At 30.0% G+C, this 19,004-nt stretch overlaps 4 protein-coding genes across 8 annotated transcripts; 3 read left to right on the top strand and 1 right to left on the bottom strand.

Annotated features, from left to right (window-relative positions):
* Positions 1 to 474: 474 nt before the first annotated feature.
* LOC105251219 (inhibitor of nuclear factor kappa-B kinase subunit alpha) lies at positions 475 to 3,748 on the top strand. 2 transcript variants are annotated; one of them, XM_011257834.3, is made up of 12 exons: positions 475 to 646; positions 798 to 997; positions 1,084 to 1,242; positions 1,314 to 1,531; positions 1,611 to 1,715; positions 1,910 to 2,048; positions 2,124 to 2,312; positions 2,408 to 2,619; positions 2,720 to 3,007; positions 3,087 to 3,236; positions 3,332 to 3,562; positions 3,629 to 3,748. In XM_011257834.3, the coding sequence occupies exons 1-12, from the start codon at positions 535 to 537 to the stop codon at positions 3,690 to 3,692; spliced, it is 2,067 nt and encodes a 688-aa protein (XP_011256136.1). In that variant the 5' UTR covers positions 475 to 534; the 3' UTR covers positions 3,693 to 3,748. The 2 variants fall into 2 exon arrangements, with proteins under 2 accessions (XP_011256136.1, XP_025262722.1); XM_025406937.1 differs by having other exon boundaries at positions 3,634 to 3,723.
* A 1,122-nt stretch (positions 3,749 to 4,870) lies between these two features.
* Positions 4,871 to 9,827, bottom strand: LOC105251217 (translocation protein SEC63 homolog). Its single transcript, XM_011257831.3, has 12 exons — positions 9,495 to 9,827; positions 8,437 to 8,539; positions 8,204 to 8,318; positions 8,015 to 8,120; positions 7,469 to 7,692; positions 7,220 to 7,381; positions 6,855 to 7,083; positions 6,628 to 6,773; positions 6,380 to 6,527; positions 5,752 to 6,244; positions 5,328 to 5,619; positions 4,871 to 5,216 (listed from the first exon to the last, which is right to left on the bottom strand). The coding sequence occupies exons 1-12, from the start codon at positions 9,616 to 9,618 to the stop codon at positions 5,076 to 5,078; spliced, it is 2,283 nt and encodes a 760-aa protein (XP_011256133.1). The 5' UTR covers positions 9,619 to 9,827; the 3' UTR covers positions 4,871 to 5,075.
* A 55-nt stretch (positions 9,828 to 9,882) lies between these two features.
* On the top strand, positions 9,883 to 13,620 carry LOC105251218 (sphingomyelin synthase-related 1). Of its 2 annotated transcripts, none has more exons than XM_011257833.3 (6): positions 9,883 to 10,059; positions 11,753 to 12,078; positions 12,160 to 12,488; positions 12,567 to 12,707; positions 12,812 to 12,966; positions 13,048 to 13,620. In XM_011257833.3, exons 2-6 carry the CDS (start codon positions 11,773 to 11,775, stop codon positions 13,446 to 13,448), a joined length of 1,332 nt encoding a protein of 443 aa, XP_011256135.1. In that variant the 5' UTR covers positions 9,883 to 10,059; positions 11,753 to 11,772; the 3' UTR covers positions 13,449 to 13,620. The 2 variants fall into 2 exon arrangements, with proteins under 2 accessions (XP_011256135.1, XP_011256134.1); XM_011257832.3 differs by lacking the exon at positions 9,883 to 10,059 and adding an exon at positions 10,802 to 11,443.
* Positions 13,621 to 15,347: 1,727 nt separating this feature from the next.
* LOC105251215 (probable nucleoporin Nup58) lies at positions 15,348 to 18,876 on the top strand. 3 transcript variants are annotated; one of them, XM_011257830.3, is made up of 8 exons: positions 15,348 to 15,532; positions 15,729 to 16,081; positions 16,163 to 16,370; positions 16,442 to 16,815; positions 16,903 to 17,127; positions 17,210 to 17,284; positions 17,589 to 17,621; positions 18,434 to 18,613. In XM_011257830.3, exons 1-7 carry the CDS (start codon positions 15,465 to 15,467, stop codon positions 17,597 to 17,599), a joined length of 1,314 nt encoding a protein of 437 aa, XP_011256132.1. In that variant the 5' UTR covers positions 15,348 to 15,464; the 3' UTR covers positions 17,600 to 17,621; positions 18,434 to 18,613. The 3 variants fall into 3 exon arrangements, with proteins under 3 accessions (XP_011256132.1, XP_011256131.1, XP_011256130.1); XM_011257829.3 differs by lacking the exon at positions 17,589 to 17,621 and adding an exon at positions 17,406 to 17,429 and having other exon boundaries at positions 18,434 to 18,590; XM_011257828.3 differs by lacking the exon at positions 17,589 to 17,621 and having other exon boundaries at positions 18,434 to 18,876.
* Positions 18,877 to 19,004: the final 128 nt, after the last annotated feature.

The raw sequence follows: 19,004 nt of genomic DNA, 5'->3' as shown, positions 1-19,004 counted from the left end.
GCTGAATGCGGCCATTATGTATACTACATACGTCATAAACACATGAGAAAACGTATATATGTATATACATGAGGTAATAATTGCTTTTGTGTTGTATGACAAATAATAATTTAATCAAACTCGTTTGGTTGCATGTACGAGTGCAAGATATCAGCCTATCATAAAATGCCTAATGCAAATTAATACATTATATATTAAAATACAATATGCAAATTAATATAAATTTCATATTGAAGAAAATTTAAGTTATGAAATAACTTCATTAAAATTGCGCTTTTTTGGTAAGAGAAAGAAAAGAGAAATATTGTTGATTGTTGACTTACTGACTAGATTTATCAAAATTTACTTTAATATAGTGTTTTTCATGAAAAAGAAGAAGAAGGAATAATGCCATTTTATTTATCGGTTTGAAATCGCGTCTACTAAAAGTCCAAAGTTTGATTTGATATATGTATATATATATATATATATATATATATATATATATATATATACGAGTTGTGAGAAATACAATTTATCTTTCACAAATTCGAAATGACATCTACTATTATGTCGAGTGATAATTGGAAATTAAGTTGTATTCTGGGAACTGGAGGCTTTGGAATTGTTGAACTTTGGGCACATGTCCAGAGTGGCAAAAAACTTGGTAAACTACAATATGATTATATACACATTACAAATTATTTATATCCTGTTTTGCAAAAAATTCTCTAAAGAGAAAATTGATATTGATAAAATTGTGATTTTGATTGATATTAATGTAAAATGACGATATTAATGTATAATTATGATTTTAGCTATAAAAAAATGCAAGTGGAATTACTCACAATTGACTACAGTGCAACAAAAAAGATGGTCTCATGAAGTTGATATAATGAAACGTTTGAGGCATCCAAACATTGTGAAAACAGAATGTATCCCATTCAAGCTTCCAAATGTAGAAGAAAACCTGCCAGTTCTGTGTATGGAATATTGCAAAAAAGGAGATTTAAGAAAAGTTGTATTTTAAATTATTTGCCTGTATAAATTATATTTTTGATCTTTTATCACTAATAAAATAATTATATATGTACTCTCTTACAGATTTTAAATCAGTCAAAAAATTGTTGTGGAGTTGTTGAAATAGAAGCAATCAAAATAATGACTGAAGTTTTATCAGCTGTGGAATATTTACATTCACATAATATAACTCATCGAGACTTAAAACCAGAAAACATAGTATTACAAGAAGAAAAAAATATGGTAAGATAATGAGTCGTATCTTTATTGAAATTATTAATAAGTGATATGATTTTATATAAAATATATTACAGCTTTCATACAAATTGATAGATCTTGGATATGCTAAGGAACTTGGAGAAATGAGTACATCTGCTTCTTTAGTTGGTACACTAAATTATGTTGCTCCAGAACTTCTCTGGAAAGAGAGATACAGTTGCTCTGTTGATTATTGGAGTTTAGGAATATTGTTTTACGAACTTATAACTGGAACAAGACCATTTCTACCAACAATGCAACATACCATGGAATGGTAAAAAGTTAGAAATGTAATGTGTAATGCTTAGAAAAAATAGTATATATTAAATTATAAATTTAATATAATTTTGCAGGATGAAACATATTCAGAATAAGAGTTATGATGATATTTATGCCTGTGAAGTAGAAGGAAAAGTCATTTTTGGGAAAGATATTCAAAATCCAACTCATTTATCAAAGTATATAATCCATTTCATATGTTGTGTATATTCTTTTTAATTTAACAATCTAAAATGTGTAACAAATATCATACGTATTGTTACTTTATTTTATATAAAACAAAAATATTGTGTTTATATCTATCTTTTGTTTGATACAATTTCTTTCATATAAATATATCTACATCTTATAATATCATATTTTTTTCCTCCAGTTGTCTCCAAAGCAAAATGGTTCAATGGTTCAGACTAGTTTTACAGTGGAATCCACATACAAGAGGTAGAATGATCGACGAGTCTGGTACATCTCATTTAGTGGTATTCACAATGTTGCAATATGCATTATTAAACAAGGTATGTATTTGTAGAAATTAAACACCTTTATTCTTATTTTTTTCTTCTCTTTTAATCTGTATTTTTTGTATTTAGATAATATATATTTTCTGTGTGCCTTCTTATAAGATTTATACATATGAAATTGATAATGCTACTACTATTAGAGATCTTCAGTTATTAATAGAAAACGATACTGATATCGAAGTTAAACATCAAATGCTTACAAATTACAATGGCATGATGCTCACTGAAAGTACTGCATCAATCATTTCACAAACTAATGTATGTATATTTGTATTTATATATAATGATATATGAAAGATAAAATATTATTTTTAATACAATTTTTCATTATTTCTATTACAATTTTGCTGTAGGATCATATTTTCTTTCTCTTCAGAGACGGATGTTGTTTAATAGAAGATATACCTAAACCAAATATTCCTAAAGCAGTGGAAAACATGATAATACAATCAAAAAATGAATTAAATTATGAAGTAGTGAAAGATTATTATCGCCATGTGATATACTTTGTGACTAAAGAAGTTAATTTATTTCAATTATACATTTTTGCTCTTAGTATAAATATGTAAGTCTTTTATACAAAATTGTCATTTATAGATATTTTTATAATTAATAAATTGTAAAGATATATATTATTATACAATGTAACATTTATCATATTACAGAGATTTATTGCATCAAAAAATCAATGCATTTAATACAAACATGGAAATGACGTTGGAAAATACAAAAGTTCTTATAGACCAAGTACGTACAATTCGTATGAAGTATGTGAATACAATGGATGAAGACACAATTGATAGAAGCAAAACACAGATCTATTTTGATAAAGTTGATAAATTGGTTAGTGCAGCCGATCAAATAAGAATGCAATTTATGTCTCTGAAGAAAGATAACGATAAATTGAGAAATAAAGCTCAAAGTATCGATTGTGTGAGAGATTTATCAGAAATGTAAGTAATAGATAAGAATATCATAAGATATTTTGTCACATATATTTTGATATTTTTTAACTTAATTTTCCTTATATAGTTATGATAAAATGTGTGATATATATTCGGAATTTAAAAAAGAAAGTCCTCGTAGGACAGTAAAGCCACTGAACATGGTAAAATTAGTATTTGCATTCTTGACTACACGCAATGCACAACTTCAAAATAAAAACATAATTGATATTATAAGGTATTAAAAATTTTGCTTTGTGATGTATTTTATGCATGATAAAAATTAAAGTAGTCTCTAATTTAATTTCTTATTTGCATATGCGTTTCCAATAGGCAAATAGATAAATTAAACGATGGATTGCTGAAGCTGGAAAAAATATTCAATTCTGTTACTGTCATGACGAAATTATATTGGAGAGAATATCAGTTAATCGCACAATTGGACATGTCTCCGATATGCCAGCAGCAGGGCAATCAATCTTTAAATATTTCGTCCACTGAATTAGATAAGGTTATCCAATCAGAAGACAATGTGATATATGATAACTTGGTTATACGTTGCAGGTAAGTCTCCTCCAGTTATGTCATTCAATTTTTAGGACAAATTTATCTTAGGTTCCAATTCTTTAGGTTAGATAAATTGATGGCTGAAATGCAGAAAAAATGTGCCAAAATAATTAATTTGGATCTATGATTAAAAATATAAAAACATGCATATATGTATATTCTACATGGTATATCTTATATATATTATAATTGTAAAACTCACATTTTAATTTCTATATTTTAATGTATTTAATCATGGAAATCCATTCGTTTTCATACTCGTGGAACATAATGTCGCACGCCCCACTTGATATTGGCATATTTATCAGTTTTAACAAACGTGTAAACTGGCTTATTCAACAATTGTTCCGATTTTATTATTTGATATCTATCCTTCTGATCTGTTAAAAAATATATTTGTTGAAGAATACTTATGTTCCTTTTTTTTTTAAGGCCTCTATATCTTTTTAACTTTTTAAAAAAATCATATATATAAGAAAACTTTTACGCATAAACAGTCTATCCATTATATTGTATAGATATGTAAGAAATGTAGATATTTTGGTTACAAAGAATATATATTTAAAAATCAAACTAAAAATAGTGGCTGTGAAAAATAATATAATTTATGATAAATTTTATGTATATTTTTAGTTTAATGCACAATTTGTGTGTTTTCAATGTGTGAATACATATGTAAACAATATTTATATATGTTTCAAATAATTTCATAAACTCGCCTTTCTCTCAAATTATTTTCTTCTTTTATAATAACTTACCCTCCTCAGATGCGATAATCATGATCATGATATTAAGAAAAAAATAGAGAATAAAATAAATTTTAAATATCTGAAATGCAGACATGTAATATTTAATAGAATCAATGAAATATATATTTTCAAAATATATAATACACTTACTTGTGTTGTACAAAATATGCTCATTGTTCTTAATATATCTACCCAGATATTCTGTTAGACTGTTCTTGTAATGGATCAGCAAATGCTTAAGTTTACCAGTTCTATAATAAAAAGTGTAACGGTTGAGTGATTATTTGTTAATGTGTGTGTGTATATATAGTGCATGAATACTTTTTACTACACTTTCCCTTAATCTCGATTTTTTAAATATCTGTTTCTCTTATTTGTCGTTGCTGGATTGTGGAAAGGAGGAAAAATATTTTAATTCTAATGAGAAATGCATTTTAATATAAATATATGTTCCATGTATACAATAAGATATATTTTATTATAAAATTTATATACATACCAATTGAGGATTGTACACATCCACACATAAATTTAGGATTAAACAACGATGTTAAAATAAATATTATGTTCTTTATTCGCTATTACTTTCTCCACACTGACAAATTTTACACACCAGACTATTTTTCCTAGATTGTCCACATACATCAACGATTATGCAATTCTGTGTATAAAAGTCCATTGTACATTAAATTCGAGAATGTAAAAAAAGAGGAAAATGCGGACTTTTAGAATATCTATTCCAATCACATTTGAGATAGATATTATTCATTGTCACTAATATCCTCGTCAGTCGTGAACTCGGAATGTTCATCAGCTGCATCTACATCCTCTGCAGTTTCTTCGTCCGAAATATCCCATTGTGGATGCTCGGTCGGTACTTCTGGTGCTTCCTTTACGTCCAACTAAAAGACGATACATATCAATACATTGTTGCAAATGTGTAATTGTAAAAAAAACCGAGACTTTTTACGCAAGCACGCATACATACGTTGCTTTGTTTTTAAATTACTTACTTTGATATCTTGAGCTTGATCGAAACCCAGATACGAATCGCTACGTAAACACACGGTAAATGTATACAACCCTGGCCAACGTGGTGCCGTGAATCTTAGTTGCACTTCTTCGAAGTGTGCTAAGGACGTGACGTGTATAGGGATTGTTAACAACGTTTGACTTTTGCGATCACAGATATAGACCCACCAATATTCTTGCTTAACATCGGGAAAAAGCGGGCAATGCACTTCATGCGATAGATTACTCCTACCCTCTAATACCCTTTCCCTCTTGGAGATTCTTTGTTGGAATCTGTTTAAAAAACAAGAGAATGCATTTATAATGAATGTATGTATTTCAAACGAAATACATATAAAGTGTAATATATTAAAATATAATGTATTATTTGATATATAATGTAAAAAAATAAAAACTTTTTTTTACTTTTCCCATTCTGTATCGTCGTCCTCAAAAGACACGTCCTTCTTGTCATGACTATCTTCGTCGTCACTTCTCTCGCTCTCGGCTTCACTGTCACTGACGTCGGACAGCTTTTCCTTGGAAGACTCTTTCTCCATCTTATCATCCTTTTTTCTTGCATTAGGAGTATTACTATGTTGAATATTATTGGCCACAGTCTGGGACTGCGCCTGTATATTTTTAACAGGAGCAGGTTTCTTGTTGGTTCCTTTTTTATGTGACTTCTTTTGACCTTTTTTTTGTTTAAGCCATGCCGGTTTTGCAGCTTTTGTCGAGTGGTTTTGTTCTTCTGAGGCCTCATCGATTGCTTCACCTCCAGCTTTATTTTCATCAATCATTGTTTGTTCATTGATGGAATCATCTCCAAAAAGATGTCTCATATCTTTTCGCGTTAATGATACCGTTACAGTTACGATAGCACCTGCAGTGTAGACTGTAGGATTCTCATCATCGATTACTGAAATGTACACAGTATAATATGAGAATAATAAGTTAAAGATACAATATAAATCATCATATTGTTATAGTCAACATAAATGTACTTAATATGTTATTTTTAAAAACCGAGTAACAAAGAAAATGATTAAATTACCTTCAGATCGTACTTTGAAATCTATGTACGGCATATTTCCGAGAACTTTCATAACATCTTCATATTGACTGTCTGACAAATTTCTAAGTATCAGTCTTCGTTCTTCTCCTTTCAATTGTGCAAATTGTTGAAGACTTTTGATTTGACGCTAGAGAAAGGTCACATTTATTTCTAAATATTATCAATGTATGTGATTTTCATTGATAAAAACATTATCAATATAAATAGAAATTCATTTTTATCAATACCTTCTTTGCATGGAAGTATTTTAAATTTTCCTCAGTTATATGTGGTAATTGAAGGAGAGGGTTTTTAAATTCCCAGAATCCTTGAACAATCATTGGACACAATTTCATACAATTCTCTATAGTTGATATAGTTGGCACCCGTGGTACTATAAAAAAATTTTCATTAGTTATCTATTCTACATACAATTACATATGTTATAATTTGAAAAAAAAAAATAAATATTTACCTCTTCCAGCATAAGCTAAAAGTATTACTTGATGGACACAGGCAACCATTTCTTGAATCAAATATGGACATTTTCTTACAATATACTGTCTGTCTTTATCTAGTGTCTCAGGATTGAGCGGTATACGTGATAAATGTGCGTGCAGTAAGGCTCTAGCTTTAATTGAATACAAATGGCATAGTGGTACTTCTCTGTTTTTCTCTCCCAAATTGGGCAACTGCTTGATAAGCTGAAATATGTACACAAAAAAACGATATATATACAAAGTGTGTGTGTAGTCTATACAGTAAATTTGTTATATATTCATTTAAAAAAATAAATAAATAAAAAAAATGTCGAGATACGAAATACAATTAAAAATTTACCGCAGGAACTTCTTCAATATCAGTATGTCTTTCAACAATTTCTGCATTGCGTTTCTTAAAAAATTCAAAAGAAGCAGCAAGTATCATGATCACTCTCTTCAATGACATAGATGGTGTTTTCACAAAGAAAACATAATAGAGCTCAGTTGTTGTCATAAGAACCTAGAAATGTAAATATATATATATATATAAAACTAATACTTTATCATTGTACAAGGATTTACTTTGGCATATAAAAATGCCAATTACTTGATCACCAGTGTAGCGAATGCTCTTGTACCACCACATTCCTACAATCGTTGGTAAAGCAACCATGAACACTAATGCATATAATCCCAAGACCCACACAGAATTCTCTTTTTCAACAATCCAGGAAGGTAAAGCTATACCAAAACTCATTGCCCCTGGACCATCTGGATTTCCATATTTTTCCCAATTTTTTCGCGCTTCATCATCCGTTAAAGCTTGATAAGCTATTTTTGTTAATGAAAAAAAAATTTAGTTAATCTGTATCCAAATTTAGAATATTTATTAGTAATGAAATGCAATTTTTTTCTTTTAATACCAGTGTAATAAAAATTAAATATGATAGTAAATTTTTAGTCATTAAGAGATTAATTTCAAATGCAGATATTCTAACCAATCCTAGGTCATTCTACATATTGTAATATTTGTATGCAATAAATGTGTTATAAATTTATCAAATATACTGTAAAATATATTTAATATACAAATTGCGATGTGTTTTCTCAGTTCTATGTATAACTGTATATCTACAATCTCGATGCTCTATACCTTTAGTTAACTTCATAAAAGCTTTTCCATTTCCAGTTTCTTTATCAGGATGAAGAATTAATGAAAGCCTACGATAAGCTTTCCTAATTTCACTTTGCGAAGAACCCTACAAATTATATACAATTAGAGCTTGGTATTATTTTTATGTGCAACAACAAATCATTATACGTATAAATTTTATATACTCACAGCTGGTACATTTAGTATTTCATATGGATCAAAATTGGCCATTTCATAATCAAACTGAGACACTTTATATGCTAAGAATATCAAGATGGCCCATCCCAGAATGATTAAAAATTTCCTACAATGATAACATAATTTTATTAAAATAAAAAGATAACAAGCATACACTTTATATATGTATGTGTATGGATACATGTGTGTGGGAATCACAGATATTTTTCGCAATAAAAACTTACATAAAAAAAGCCTTAGTTTCCTTCCAAGGTTTATTTGCTTGAAGAATAATTTTTTTCTTTTTGCATCCATCGCACTGGCATTCTTTGGCTAACTGATCAGGATCTGAATAAAATTAGAAAAATTATTACATATGCAACAAAAATTAAGAAACATATCTTGAAATACTATTATCATATTTTTTATTCAAAATTATGTTATACTATGTATTATTTTGTTATATTTAAACAACAATGCTAATTGAAAAAAAGCATTCTTTGATTATTTGTTTGAATAATATGAAAATATTTTTAATATATAATTATAAAAATATAATAGTTTATAAAGTAGCATTTTATTACAATAAGATTCAAGAAAATATGTAAAATTAAATATTTCATTTATAACTTTTCTAAATATTTATCCACATAAATAATCTATATATATTTATTCAAGTATTTTCCTTATTTCGCTTTCAATTCTTGTTATCAATATTGAAAAATTATCATATTACTATTGTGGAACTTAATAATGTTAAGGTGAATTTTAATAAAAGTTTTATTGTACATACAATTAGAGATTTTGAAATTAATACATTTTTAAACTATTTAAGCAAAGTTTTAATCATTTAAAAACTTTATACTTAGAAAAAACAAATTAAAACTGAACAAATATCAAAATTTAAATAAAAATGAAAGAATTTAAGAATTTTCACATAAATTTTATACGATACAAAAAATAGTCTTATAAAAGTGAATCACCAGACTCTAAAGAAATGTCAAAACCATATAATCATAATGTTTATAATATGACTAAATTTATCAATTAATATAGATACTAATATTACATATATAAAAATCGACGAGTAACCAAATCAAATATTTTTGTTTTCCCACATTAAGCGAACATAACATTGCTCCGATGAAGCGAGATAAGTCGAGATGAAGACATAAGATGAGATGCACATTTGTGCGACCGAGAATCGTGTTCGAGGAACGATGATTATGTGGGGGGGAACGGCATCACGTTGATCACGTAAATTACTCGATCTGAAAAATTGGATCTCGTCGTGATCTCTAACCTTGTTTCGGGCAACGTGGCCAGAGGTAGTAGGTCCCGGGTACCAGCAGTAACGCCAAGAACGAGAGCAGAAAGTAAAAGAACGTCCCTCCGCTCTCGTCATACTGAAACTTTTGACCGCTCATCGCTCATTAAGTACTACGGAGTTATTTTAAATGATAGACCGTTTAAGTACATTCATTCGTAACATTATCCGGGCTCGCGCTGCAAATGTGCACGGACACATGCAAATCAACAGTTAGCGGGAGAACTGCCTTGTCAAGACTGCCAACTCAGCACCTCGAGTACCCCTCGGCAGTCGGCAGTTCGGCAGCTCGATGCACGCACTCTATCGACTCTGACGTACGCGCGACGACTGACGACTGACGTGACGTTGTGAAGTTGGTGTTGGTGATCGGTTGATGACGTCGACCGTCGACCCCGTCCAAGAGTCGGAGTCGGAGTCACGGCTATTAAATTGGGTTACACATTACACGTTAGACGACAAGAGATCGTCATCCAACGGTCGTAGGCACGATGAAAAAAAGGCCTACAGACAATGGCCTTTTCGAGGCGAATGCCAACACGTAGGATTAAATTTATATTCGTTTCGATTGCTCTTATTTTTTCGTTTCTCTTTCTCGATCATTATCTGCGATGTATATCATATGTTCATCTCGTTTGACAGGTGCACACATCAGCTGAAATTAACAGATATATTAATTTTTCATACGTTCTCCTTTATATAAAGTAAAAAATAATAAAAAAATAAGATAAAACATTACTTACTGGAAAGGAAAGAAACAAGGCATGAGAGAAGGAAATGAAAAAGTACAGTGCAAGCAACAGGACGTTGCTATTTTAAATAACGGTTTCTTTAATACGGTCTTTTAACATCACGAATAAGCGTATCATGCACACAAAATTCATAATAGAAAAAAACGATTCTCGTAATGTATAGTATAAAATTTGTCCAATCTAGGAGCGAGAAAGAGCAAAGGCGGGAAAGGAAATCAAAAATATATCGTAATACGTAAAAATACATCTGGTTGATTCATAACGTACATTACTCTTGCTCTTGAATTTAATTATATAAAGCCGCTATTTCTATAGCACAATATATATACATTTTGTTCCACAAGAATTACACGCATACATTAATCTGTACAACTCTGTTTTAAATAAATGTTTTCTTAAAATTAAATTTCCACGACTTTTATAATTATATAGAAATAAAGTATAAAAAGAGTAAGTTAAGTAATATTGTGATCTGTTCTATATCTGTTTTTGATTTATACCAATATTCTTCTCATTTTTCAATAATCTCTCTTTTTTCTTCGTTCAAACTTAAAATATGTGCGTGCTTCATAATTATCGTATAAATAATTTATAAAGTAATTCAGAGTCATGAATAAGTCATGCGATATAACCCCACTGTAACATTATTGTTTGATGGAGTGAAGGGAAAAATAATACACGCGGAGATCCAAGAGAAATACTCTCTCGTAAATAATTTTTTTTATCTCTGTGCGGAAAATGTGTGAATCATTTTGTGTACTTTGTCATACGCTTGGTATCGCGTCATTCTAAGAATGTTGTTATCGCATTGATCTCAGCAGCACAAGCACAACAGCGGCAACGCACAATTAACAATAAGCCTTCCTTATCGAGCGTTCCAAGCGCTCTAATAATATTTCTCGCGCAATAACAACGCGACATAAATAATATTGCATTGTTGCATCGTACATCGCTAAATGAGGCCGCGGAGTACAGTGTCAGTAGTAATTAGTAGATCCCGATTTGCGCTACATCGCGATCGATGGCTTCGTTGTGCGTGTTAATGTAAATACTGCCAACGTATGATTTACCTCGATAAAAATAATTGTGGTGGCATGGTGGCATGCACGTTAAACGCACGAAAATGCTCTGATAAGATATCGTCGACGGTTCTGATGCACAGTTTTTCGTCAGGTAGGCTATTTAATGTTCTCAGCACGAGGTTAAGTATACACTGTCCTATAGCTTTCTAAATCGAACCGGCATCACTTTGCGATAAAACGCTTGACTTGTCACATGGCATTTTGTTTACTATACATTTCTATCCAATTCTAACATTACTACATAAAATTCTAACAGTACTATATTACTATGTTAAATGCTACGCTATGTAATTGGGAAAAGGATTGCTACAGCAGAAAGTTATTCGCTTGCTATAATAAGATAATTGGTTTGTGTTGATATAAATCTTAATCTAATACCTAAAATTTTTCCTTTATACAGGATAAATACGCTTCAACAATATGGATTTGACAGTGAGAAACGTTATCGAATGGACATGCACCGATGTAAAGATATGGCTCATAAGAAATGGTTACGAGGAGTATGCAGATTTATTTTATTTTCACGAAATTGATGGAAAAGTCTTGTTGACTCTAAAGGAAGAAGACTTAAAATCAAGTATTTTGAGTATAAAGAAAATTGGTGCTATAAAAAAATTATATCTCACTATAAAACAATTGCAAAGAGACAATGTTGCCGCTTTATTCGACTTGGGATATATGGATTTGTCTCCTTCGCCAAATTTTTATACTCCGCCGAAACATGAAGTAAATAGAAATTTCTTCCAATTAATGCTTTTTTGACAGAAGAATAGATGAAACGCTACATTTGAAATAATCTTACTGTAGATGTCCACTACTGGTTTAAATAATGAGGGATCTATAGAGCACGAGTTTTATTCAGCTTCTGTATCAGACGATGGACATGCTTCTCATTTACCACCTGAAATTTGGAAGACAGTTATTAGTTTGGGATATTTGTTTATCGTCACATGGATAACTGCCTTTGTGATGGTTATTGTCCATGACAGAGTGCCTGATATGAAGAAGTATCCTCCATTGCCAGATATATTCTTAGATAATGTACCTCATATCCCTTGGGCATTCGATATGTGTGAGGTCACTGGAACTTTGCTCTTTGCAATATGGCTTGTTGTGCTTATATTTCACAAGTATAGGTAAAGAAAATTATAAATCCATTTAAAAATATACAAGAATATAATTTAATAGTGAATAATTTATTAAATGTGCAACAGATTCATTTTACTACGGCGATTTTTCGCATTGTCGGGCACAGTCTTCCTATTAAGATGCGTAACAATGATCATTACTTCGTTATCGGTGCCGGGTGCGCATCTACAATGTCAACCACGTAAAGTCCCAGAAGATTGGTCAAGGTGAGATAAAACGATAAAGATAGAGAGATAGAAAGCATATTAATATATATAACAATATCTTTTCTAAATATAAATAATATATATTTACATTCTCTTTTTTTTAGTTCTGCATATATCGAGTTGTATAATAAAATAGCAATGGCTTATGTTATTTGGCGAGGTGCCGGTATGTCTATTCAAGGTGTAAGAACTTGTGGAGATTACATGTTTAGTGGACATACGGTAGCATTAACTATGCTTAATTTTTTCATCACAGAATGTAAGTAACAGTATTACTTCTCGACAAAAAGAAGCTGTAATTTATAAATATACATTTTGATATATTTACTTTCTATTACAGATACTCCAAGACACTTGTATTTTTTGCATACTTTTACATGGATGCTCAATATGTTTGGTATTTTCTTCATTCTAGCGGCGCATGAGCATTATTCCATTGACGTTTTCGTAGCATTTTATATAACTTCCCGATTATTCCTTTATTATCATACTTTAGCGAACAATCAAGCATTGATGCAGCGCGACTCGAATAGAACTAGAATCTGGTTTCCATTATTTAGCTTTTTTGAATCATCCGTTGATGGTATTGTTCCTAATAAATACGAATCGCCGTCCTTGATAGTTTGCAATTTAGCGGACATGGGGAAGAACATTTGGCAATGCATGCGATCTTGGGTTTACTTCCGAAAAATGCAATGCAACGTAAACGGCAATTTAAATAGCACAAAGAAAGAACGCTAATGTCGTACCGATCCTTTTTTTCTTTTTTCTATTTCTGTGTATCTTTAAAGTAAAAATATGATGCGGGAGAACCGTCACTGATTTCTTGCTCGATTGTGATTATATATATAAAAAAACGTGATACAAGTAACAATTCTTTGAAACAGATTGCACATTCCTACCTTTCAAAAAAACAAAGATACATATATTTAAAAAATTAAAAAAATGTATCTATATATATTATATATTTCTCTTTTAATACTGTTGATCGTTTATTTAACAAATCTGTTTGTATGCTAAAATATTGAGCAAGATGTAATATTGATTCTAAATATTTATTTTTGTGATATTATATATATACATATATATATTACAATACCAAAAGAGATTAATATAATATTTATAATATAATTAATTACACATAATGTAATTAAAATTTCGATTATCACAGAATTACATACACACACACACACACACACACACACACATATATATATATATATATTGTATATATATATGTATATATATGATAATTTATTCGTTAAGAATAGAGCCTCCAAAGACAGATCTTAGTGTATAAAGTATCCTAAGGTTCAACATGCATTTTCTAAGCGTGTTGTATCATCTATAAGACTTTTTTATTTTTTTATAATTGTATATAAAATTGTCCAGGTAACATTATTCATACAAGTACTTTTGTTTCCTTTTTTTTATAAAAAGAAAGTTGTATCAAGAAACAATTGCACATTGTGATAACTTATAGAGACCCTACATTTTATCAGGAATGTTTAATGATTTTGGATAGCGAGACCAAGTTAACGATAACAATATTTTACTTTACTTATAATACTTTAAAATATTCTTATGTTAGACATATTTTTACAAAACTTTTCCTTCTATTGTACAATATTAACTAGAAGAAAATATAATATGTTGTAATATTATGCATTCCTGATATATGGTAGTATTAATAACTTAAGATACACTAGAAGATAGATGTGTGTGGTGGTATTACAATAAGCAGAGGCTGGAAACATTATATTACCATGACTTCTAATGTATATAAAAATATGTCTGTATACAATATATAGTTATACAAATAGTTTTTATGTCATTTATATATAGAGAAACTACTATAATATAATAGCTTTTTAATATTTCATCCATTTTTTACTTTGTGATAATCAGCTTATCCTGTTAGCATTATAAGTACTGATTATGTATCGGTAATTTATTGATGGTGCCTGATTATTGATGATGTTTATACATATTTCCACAAAACTATGCAGCAGTAACTTTTTTGCTAATATCGACCAATATTCTGATGGATCGGAAATAATTAGATTGATTCACGAATAATATTGCAAAACATATGTACAATAAAAGACGTTAATATTTCAACGGAACTGTACTCTTTATCAATATATTTAATGTATCATAAATCATCCTCTTTATCTTCCATATAAACAAATGTTTCCAGAATAAATGCGTTCATATTCGTGCTTTTTCTAAAAGTATATTTTTCAATCTGTAATTACAAAAATATCCGTAATTAAAAAAGTATCTTGGAACAAAATATATGTACAGATTTATATCAATATTCTTAATCGGAAAATGTAAGTACCATGACGCATAGACGTATCAGCTAAGCTTATTCTGCGAGAAATGAAATATATGAGAATAATTGAATATTAATTACAATAAATACATGATCATACAAAAATGAGATACATGCGCGAATAAATTGAATTGAACCGCATCTGACATCGATATATACGATCATTTGTTATAACAAAAATTATTTTGTATGATGAGCATGTTACTAGACTAAAATCCCTAGAAAGCACACATTCTTATTGGATATAAAAATATCATATGCGGTGCAAGTTCTATATAAAAATTTATCATCTATGGCGTATGCCGACTATTCCGACTAACATGAAAAAGGATGGTTACGATAATTGTGTGTGACGCGTATTTATATTGTAAATAGATTCTTTACTATAATCGTGGATACAATCGTTTGTTATTGACGATATGGCATTCACGTTCGGAAATCCAGCCGTCACTTCTAGTGCCACGAGTTTTGGATTCGGGACTCAAAAGTAAATATAATCAATGTTAACCTTCAAATAGTATTAAAGATTATATTGTAGTTTCAATAATTTTTAATATTGAAGATAAAGCGTATATTTCGTCGCTCATTAAATATATATTTAATATTTAGATGTAAAATTATTTTCCGCAAAAGAAAAAAGATTAAGCGCTTCATTGTCATGTATAATTGTTTTTGTTATCCAGAACAGCAACGAGCTTTGGTTTGACAAACACGTTCGGCAGCACAACCCCAACGTCTAGCACATTAACATTTGGCGCTCTGCCCGCCCCAACGACGTCTATAGGTCTTAATTTCGGATTCGGTACAACAACAACATCTACACAAGCGCAAAGCAGCGGTTTGCTTCTAGGCACCAATGTAGTTACTACAATGACCACACCTGCTCCTAGTTTATTTCCCGCCCCTACAACCTCCGCACCATTATTTGCGGGTCTTAATTTTGGCACACCAGCTACAACAAATGCTCTAACGTTTGGTGGAACGTCTAACACAACAGCAACAGGAAGTTTAACTTTTGGTACAGCTACTACCAATAGTATGTACATTATATTAGTCTAATTTCCTAAAACAAGGGGAAATTTATTCTTAGTGTCATACAATTGTCATTTATATGCAGCTTCTTTATTTGGGTCCAATAGTGGAAGTACTTTATTGGGTGCTAAACCAACAATCGCCGCAACTACTACTACCAATACAAATAAAGGACTCGGTGGCTTAGATGTTTCGGTTAACAATAAAGGTCTTTCTCAAGGAAATAGTAGTTCAACAGCTGCCAAAGAAAATCTACTGCCAAACGAGCTTATGCAAACAATAGATAAATTCAAGTAATATTATATCTTGAGATTTGTACATGTAAGATATGTTTACGCAATATTAAAATAATCGTATTTTATAGGGAGTTTGTAAAAATGCAGAAAGGCCTATCTTCAGATATCGCGAGGGGTTCGGCTAGACCGTTGAATCGATGCGCGGAAGATACAGCATCTTTAATGGAAATCTTATCTACCTTATCTGGCTCAGTGCAACGGGATCGTTCTTCGGCTGATAAATTAAAACAAGACACGGCAAAGGCATTGCAAAGTTCCGAAATAGCTCAAAGAACTCACGATACTCCGCCAGGCTTGCAATATGAAAATAATGCGCCCCTTCAATTTTTCATGGAATTAGCTGAAAGCTTTGAGCATGATTTGATGTTATTCAGATCACAAATTGAGACAACGGAAAAACATATACAGGCTATGATGGCGCCGAGAACATTAACCCCACAGGGTATGTTTCTCAATTCTTTCATTAAATATATTCACTTGAATCCATTAGAAATATCCTTAATCATGCATTGCTGCTTATTTCCATTAGAATTGACAATGGCTATGAGTAAGCTTCACGAGTCCCTAGTCGCGGTTGCTGGTCGATTGCAAAGTGTGCATGCCAAGGTGCAACAACAGAAAGAACAATATCTCAATTTCAGGAAATATGTATTAAAGGATAATACCAATGTTTTTGATAGCATCAAAGCAAGCGGAAAACCTAGTCGTAACAGTATCGAAAAGATCACGAGCGGTCCCACTCCTTTTGGACCAGGTAATAATGTTTTATGCACGTTTCAAAATAACTTGAACATTGTAAGTCTTGAAAATAAGGTTAATGCATAAGGTTATTACAGGAAATAAAAGCTTTTTGTCATCAACGACATTAAGCACGAACCGGCCGGCAAGTTATGAAACACGAAATCCTTTAGGTAAATAGGCCTTGTTGATTCTTTTGTAATTCTATATCCTCGAGCTACGAGTAAGAGATTTGTAAGAAATGAATTTAATTTTAATTACCCCCCTTCCCCCCTAAAGATTTGCTACCTTCAGGTCTTGCGTGGATCTAGTTATGAGGTAGAATTTACTAACATATAACGTCATTTATTACTAAATAGAATTAACAAGTGTTTATAATTATTTTGTCTATTTTTTTCCCTTTCTCTTATTTGACAAATATTCTTAACTTTGAGCTTTTTTTTATCTGTATTATCTGATTTTATTTTGCCTTTCCAGGAAAAAAGTAGAGGCTGTAGTTTAATTATTAAGGTATTAAATTTTTATTTCAGTTTCTTTATGTTGATTACGGGAAAGGGGTAACACGCTTTTCTTTGCCTATATATATATATATATATATATATATATATATATATATATATATATATATATATATACCTCTTACACAGGGTGATCAATTATAAATTTTATGTAGACAATTATAACGCGATATTATTAATCTCTTTTATATACTTTGCATTTAGACGTTATCTCGAAAGATTCATCTTTAAATTTACGCTTTCTAACAAAAATAAAGCGTCATTACTTGTATGTGCTTTAATTGCTTTTGGCTTTATTAATATTATATGGTAATGCTTGCAAATATAGATATTAATTAGGAGATGTATCATCTCAAATCTTTCATGGATTCAAACAAACTCTGTAGAATGTATGTAAAGATATTTAAAGTACATACTTGTCTGCATTGTTTCAATCGAGTTTGAAAAGGAAAATCTCTCAAAAAAATTGTTAAATTAGATAAAATTTTATAAAGAATTTTATAAATGTGCTAATACAGAAATATCAATTAATGCTAGAATGTATCAATTCAAGATTATGATTCACTAACAAATGATAATCTCTAAAAATAAAAATGACGAAATTGGCTCTATATTTTTGGAAATTATATTTTATTATATATATATTTTATATATATATATATATATATATATATATATATATATATATATTTACTATATCTTTAATAAACTGTAAAAAATATTCCATGCCTTTAGCCATTATACATGTTTTGCCTCCATGTCGATAAATGAATAAAATGTAATGATATAAATATATTGTTACAGTTTGGGAAAGTTCGACTCCGGTATCGTCTGCTAGTAACATTACTATAGGCTCATCCATGAAACCGCCAACAGCAAGCTTAAATTTTAACGCGCCGATTAATTTAACTGCACCATTGCCAGTGAACGGAAGCGGCTCAAACTTTCAACTACAAAAGCCCCCCGTTGGTAATAAAAGAGGGAAACATTGATCGTTTGTTTCAGACATGATAATTTTTATATGACCCATATTTTTTATAACTCAAGTTGAAAGTCTTCTTTATCGTTGATAATATTAGAACAAGTGTGTTTAAAAATTACATATTCAGTATTGAGCATGATTATTATAATATTTTTTTAATACATTGTACATCAAGTGTACATTGTAATGTGTGATACTTTTATTTAAATTCATATTTTACAAATATTCCATGTGTATCTTACATCAATTGTCATATTTTTATATTGTCACGTATTTAAAATTTAATTTCGAGAGAGAAGCAATATTCTAAGAAAAGTACAGATGTATTAAAATAATTTTCTATTATTATTTTATTAATATTCTGGTTTATTTATATTTATATATCTATTTTGT

This window comes from Camponotus floridanus, unplaced genomic scaffold (genome assembly GCF_003227725.1).
Source record: "Camponotus floridanus strain SB8 unplaced genomic scaffold, Cflo_v7.5 scaffold16, whole genome shotgun sequence".
Lineage (NCBI taxonomy): Eukaryota > Metazoa > Arthropoda > Insecta > Hymenoptera > Formicidae > Camponotus > Camponotus floridanus.
This window is presented reverse-complemented; position numbering and strand designations above follow the sequence as displayed.

Bases quoted from the DNA above. Each gene is read 5' to 3' on its own strand.
- LOC105251219 (XM_011257834.3), top strand. From the start codon at position 535: ATGACATCTACTATTATGTCGAGTGATAATTGGAAATTAAGTTGTATT. The intron at 647-797 runs GTAAACTACAAT...TTATGATTTTAG, and splicing joins CCAGAGTGGCAAAAAACTTG to CTATAAAAAAATGCAAGTGG. The intron at 1,532-1,610 runs GTAAAAAGTTAG...ATAATTTTGCAG, and splicing joins ATGCAACATACCATGGAATG to GATGAAACATATTCAGAATA.
- LOC105251217 (XM_011257831.3), bottom strand. From the start codon at position 9,618: ATGAGCGGTCAAAAGTTTCAGTATGACGAGAGCGGAGGGACGTTCTTT. The intron at 8,540-9,494 runs GTTAGAGATCAC...AATTTTATTCAG, and splicing joins GCCACGTTGCCCGAAACAAG to ATCCTGATCAGTTAGCCAAA. The intron at 5,217-5,327 runs GTAAGTAATTTA...ATCGTCTTTTAG, and splicing joins ATCAAGCTCAAGATATCAAA to TTGGACGTAAAGGAAGCACC.
- LOC105251218 (XM_011257833.3), top strand. From the start codon at position 11,773: ATGGATTTGACAGTGAGAAACGTTATCGAATGGACATGCACCGATGTA. The intron at 12,708-12,811 runs GTGAGATAAAAC...TCTTTTTTTTAG, and splicing joins GTCCCAGAAGATTGGTCAAG to TTCTGCATATATCGAGTTGT. The intron at 12,967-13,047 runs GTAAGTAACAGT...TTTCTATTACAG, and splicing joins TAATTTTTTCATCACAGAAT to ATACTCCAAGACACTTGTAT.
- LOC105251215 (XM_011257828.3), top strand. From the start codon at position 15,465: ATGGCATTCACGTTCGGAAATCCAGCCGTCACTTCTAGTGCCACGAGT. The intron at 16,082-16,162 runs GTATGTACATTA...ATTTATATGCAG, and splicing joins TGGTACAGCTACTACCAATA to CTTCTTTATTTGGGTCCAAT. The intron at 17,128-17,209 runs GTAATAATGTTT...AGGTTATTACAG, and splicing joins TCCCACTCCTTTTGGACCAG to GAAATAAAAGCTTTTTGTCA.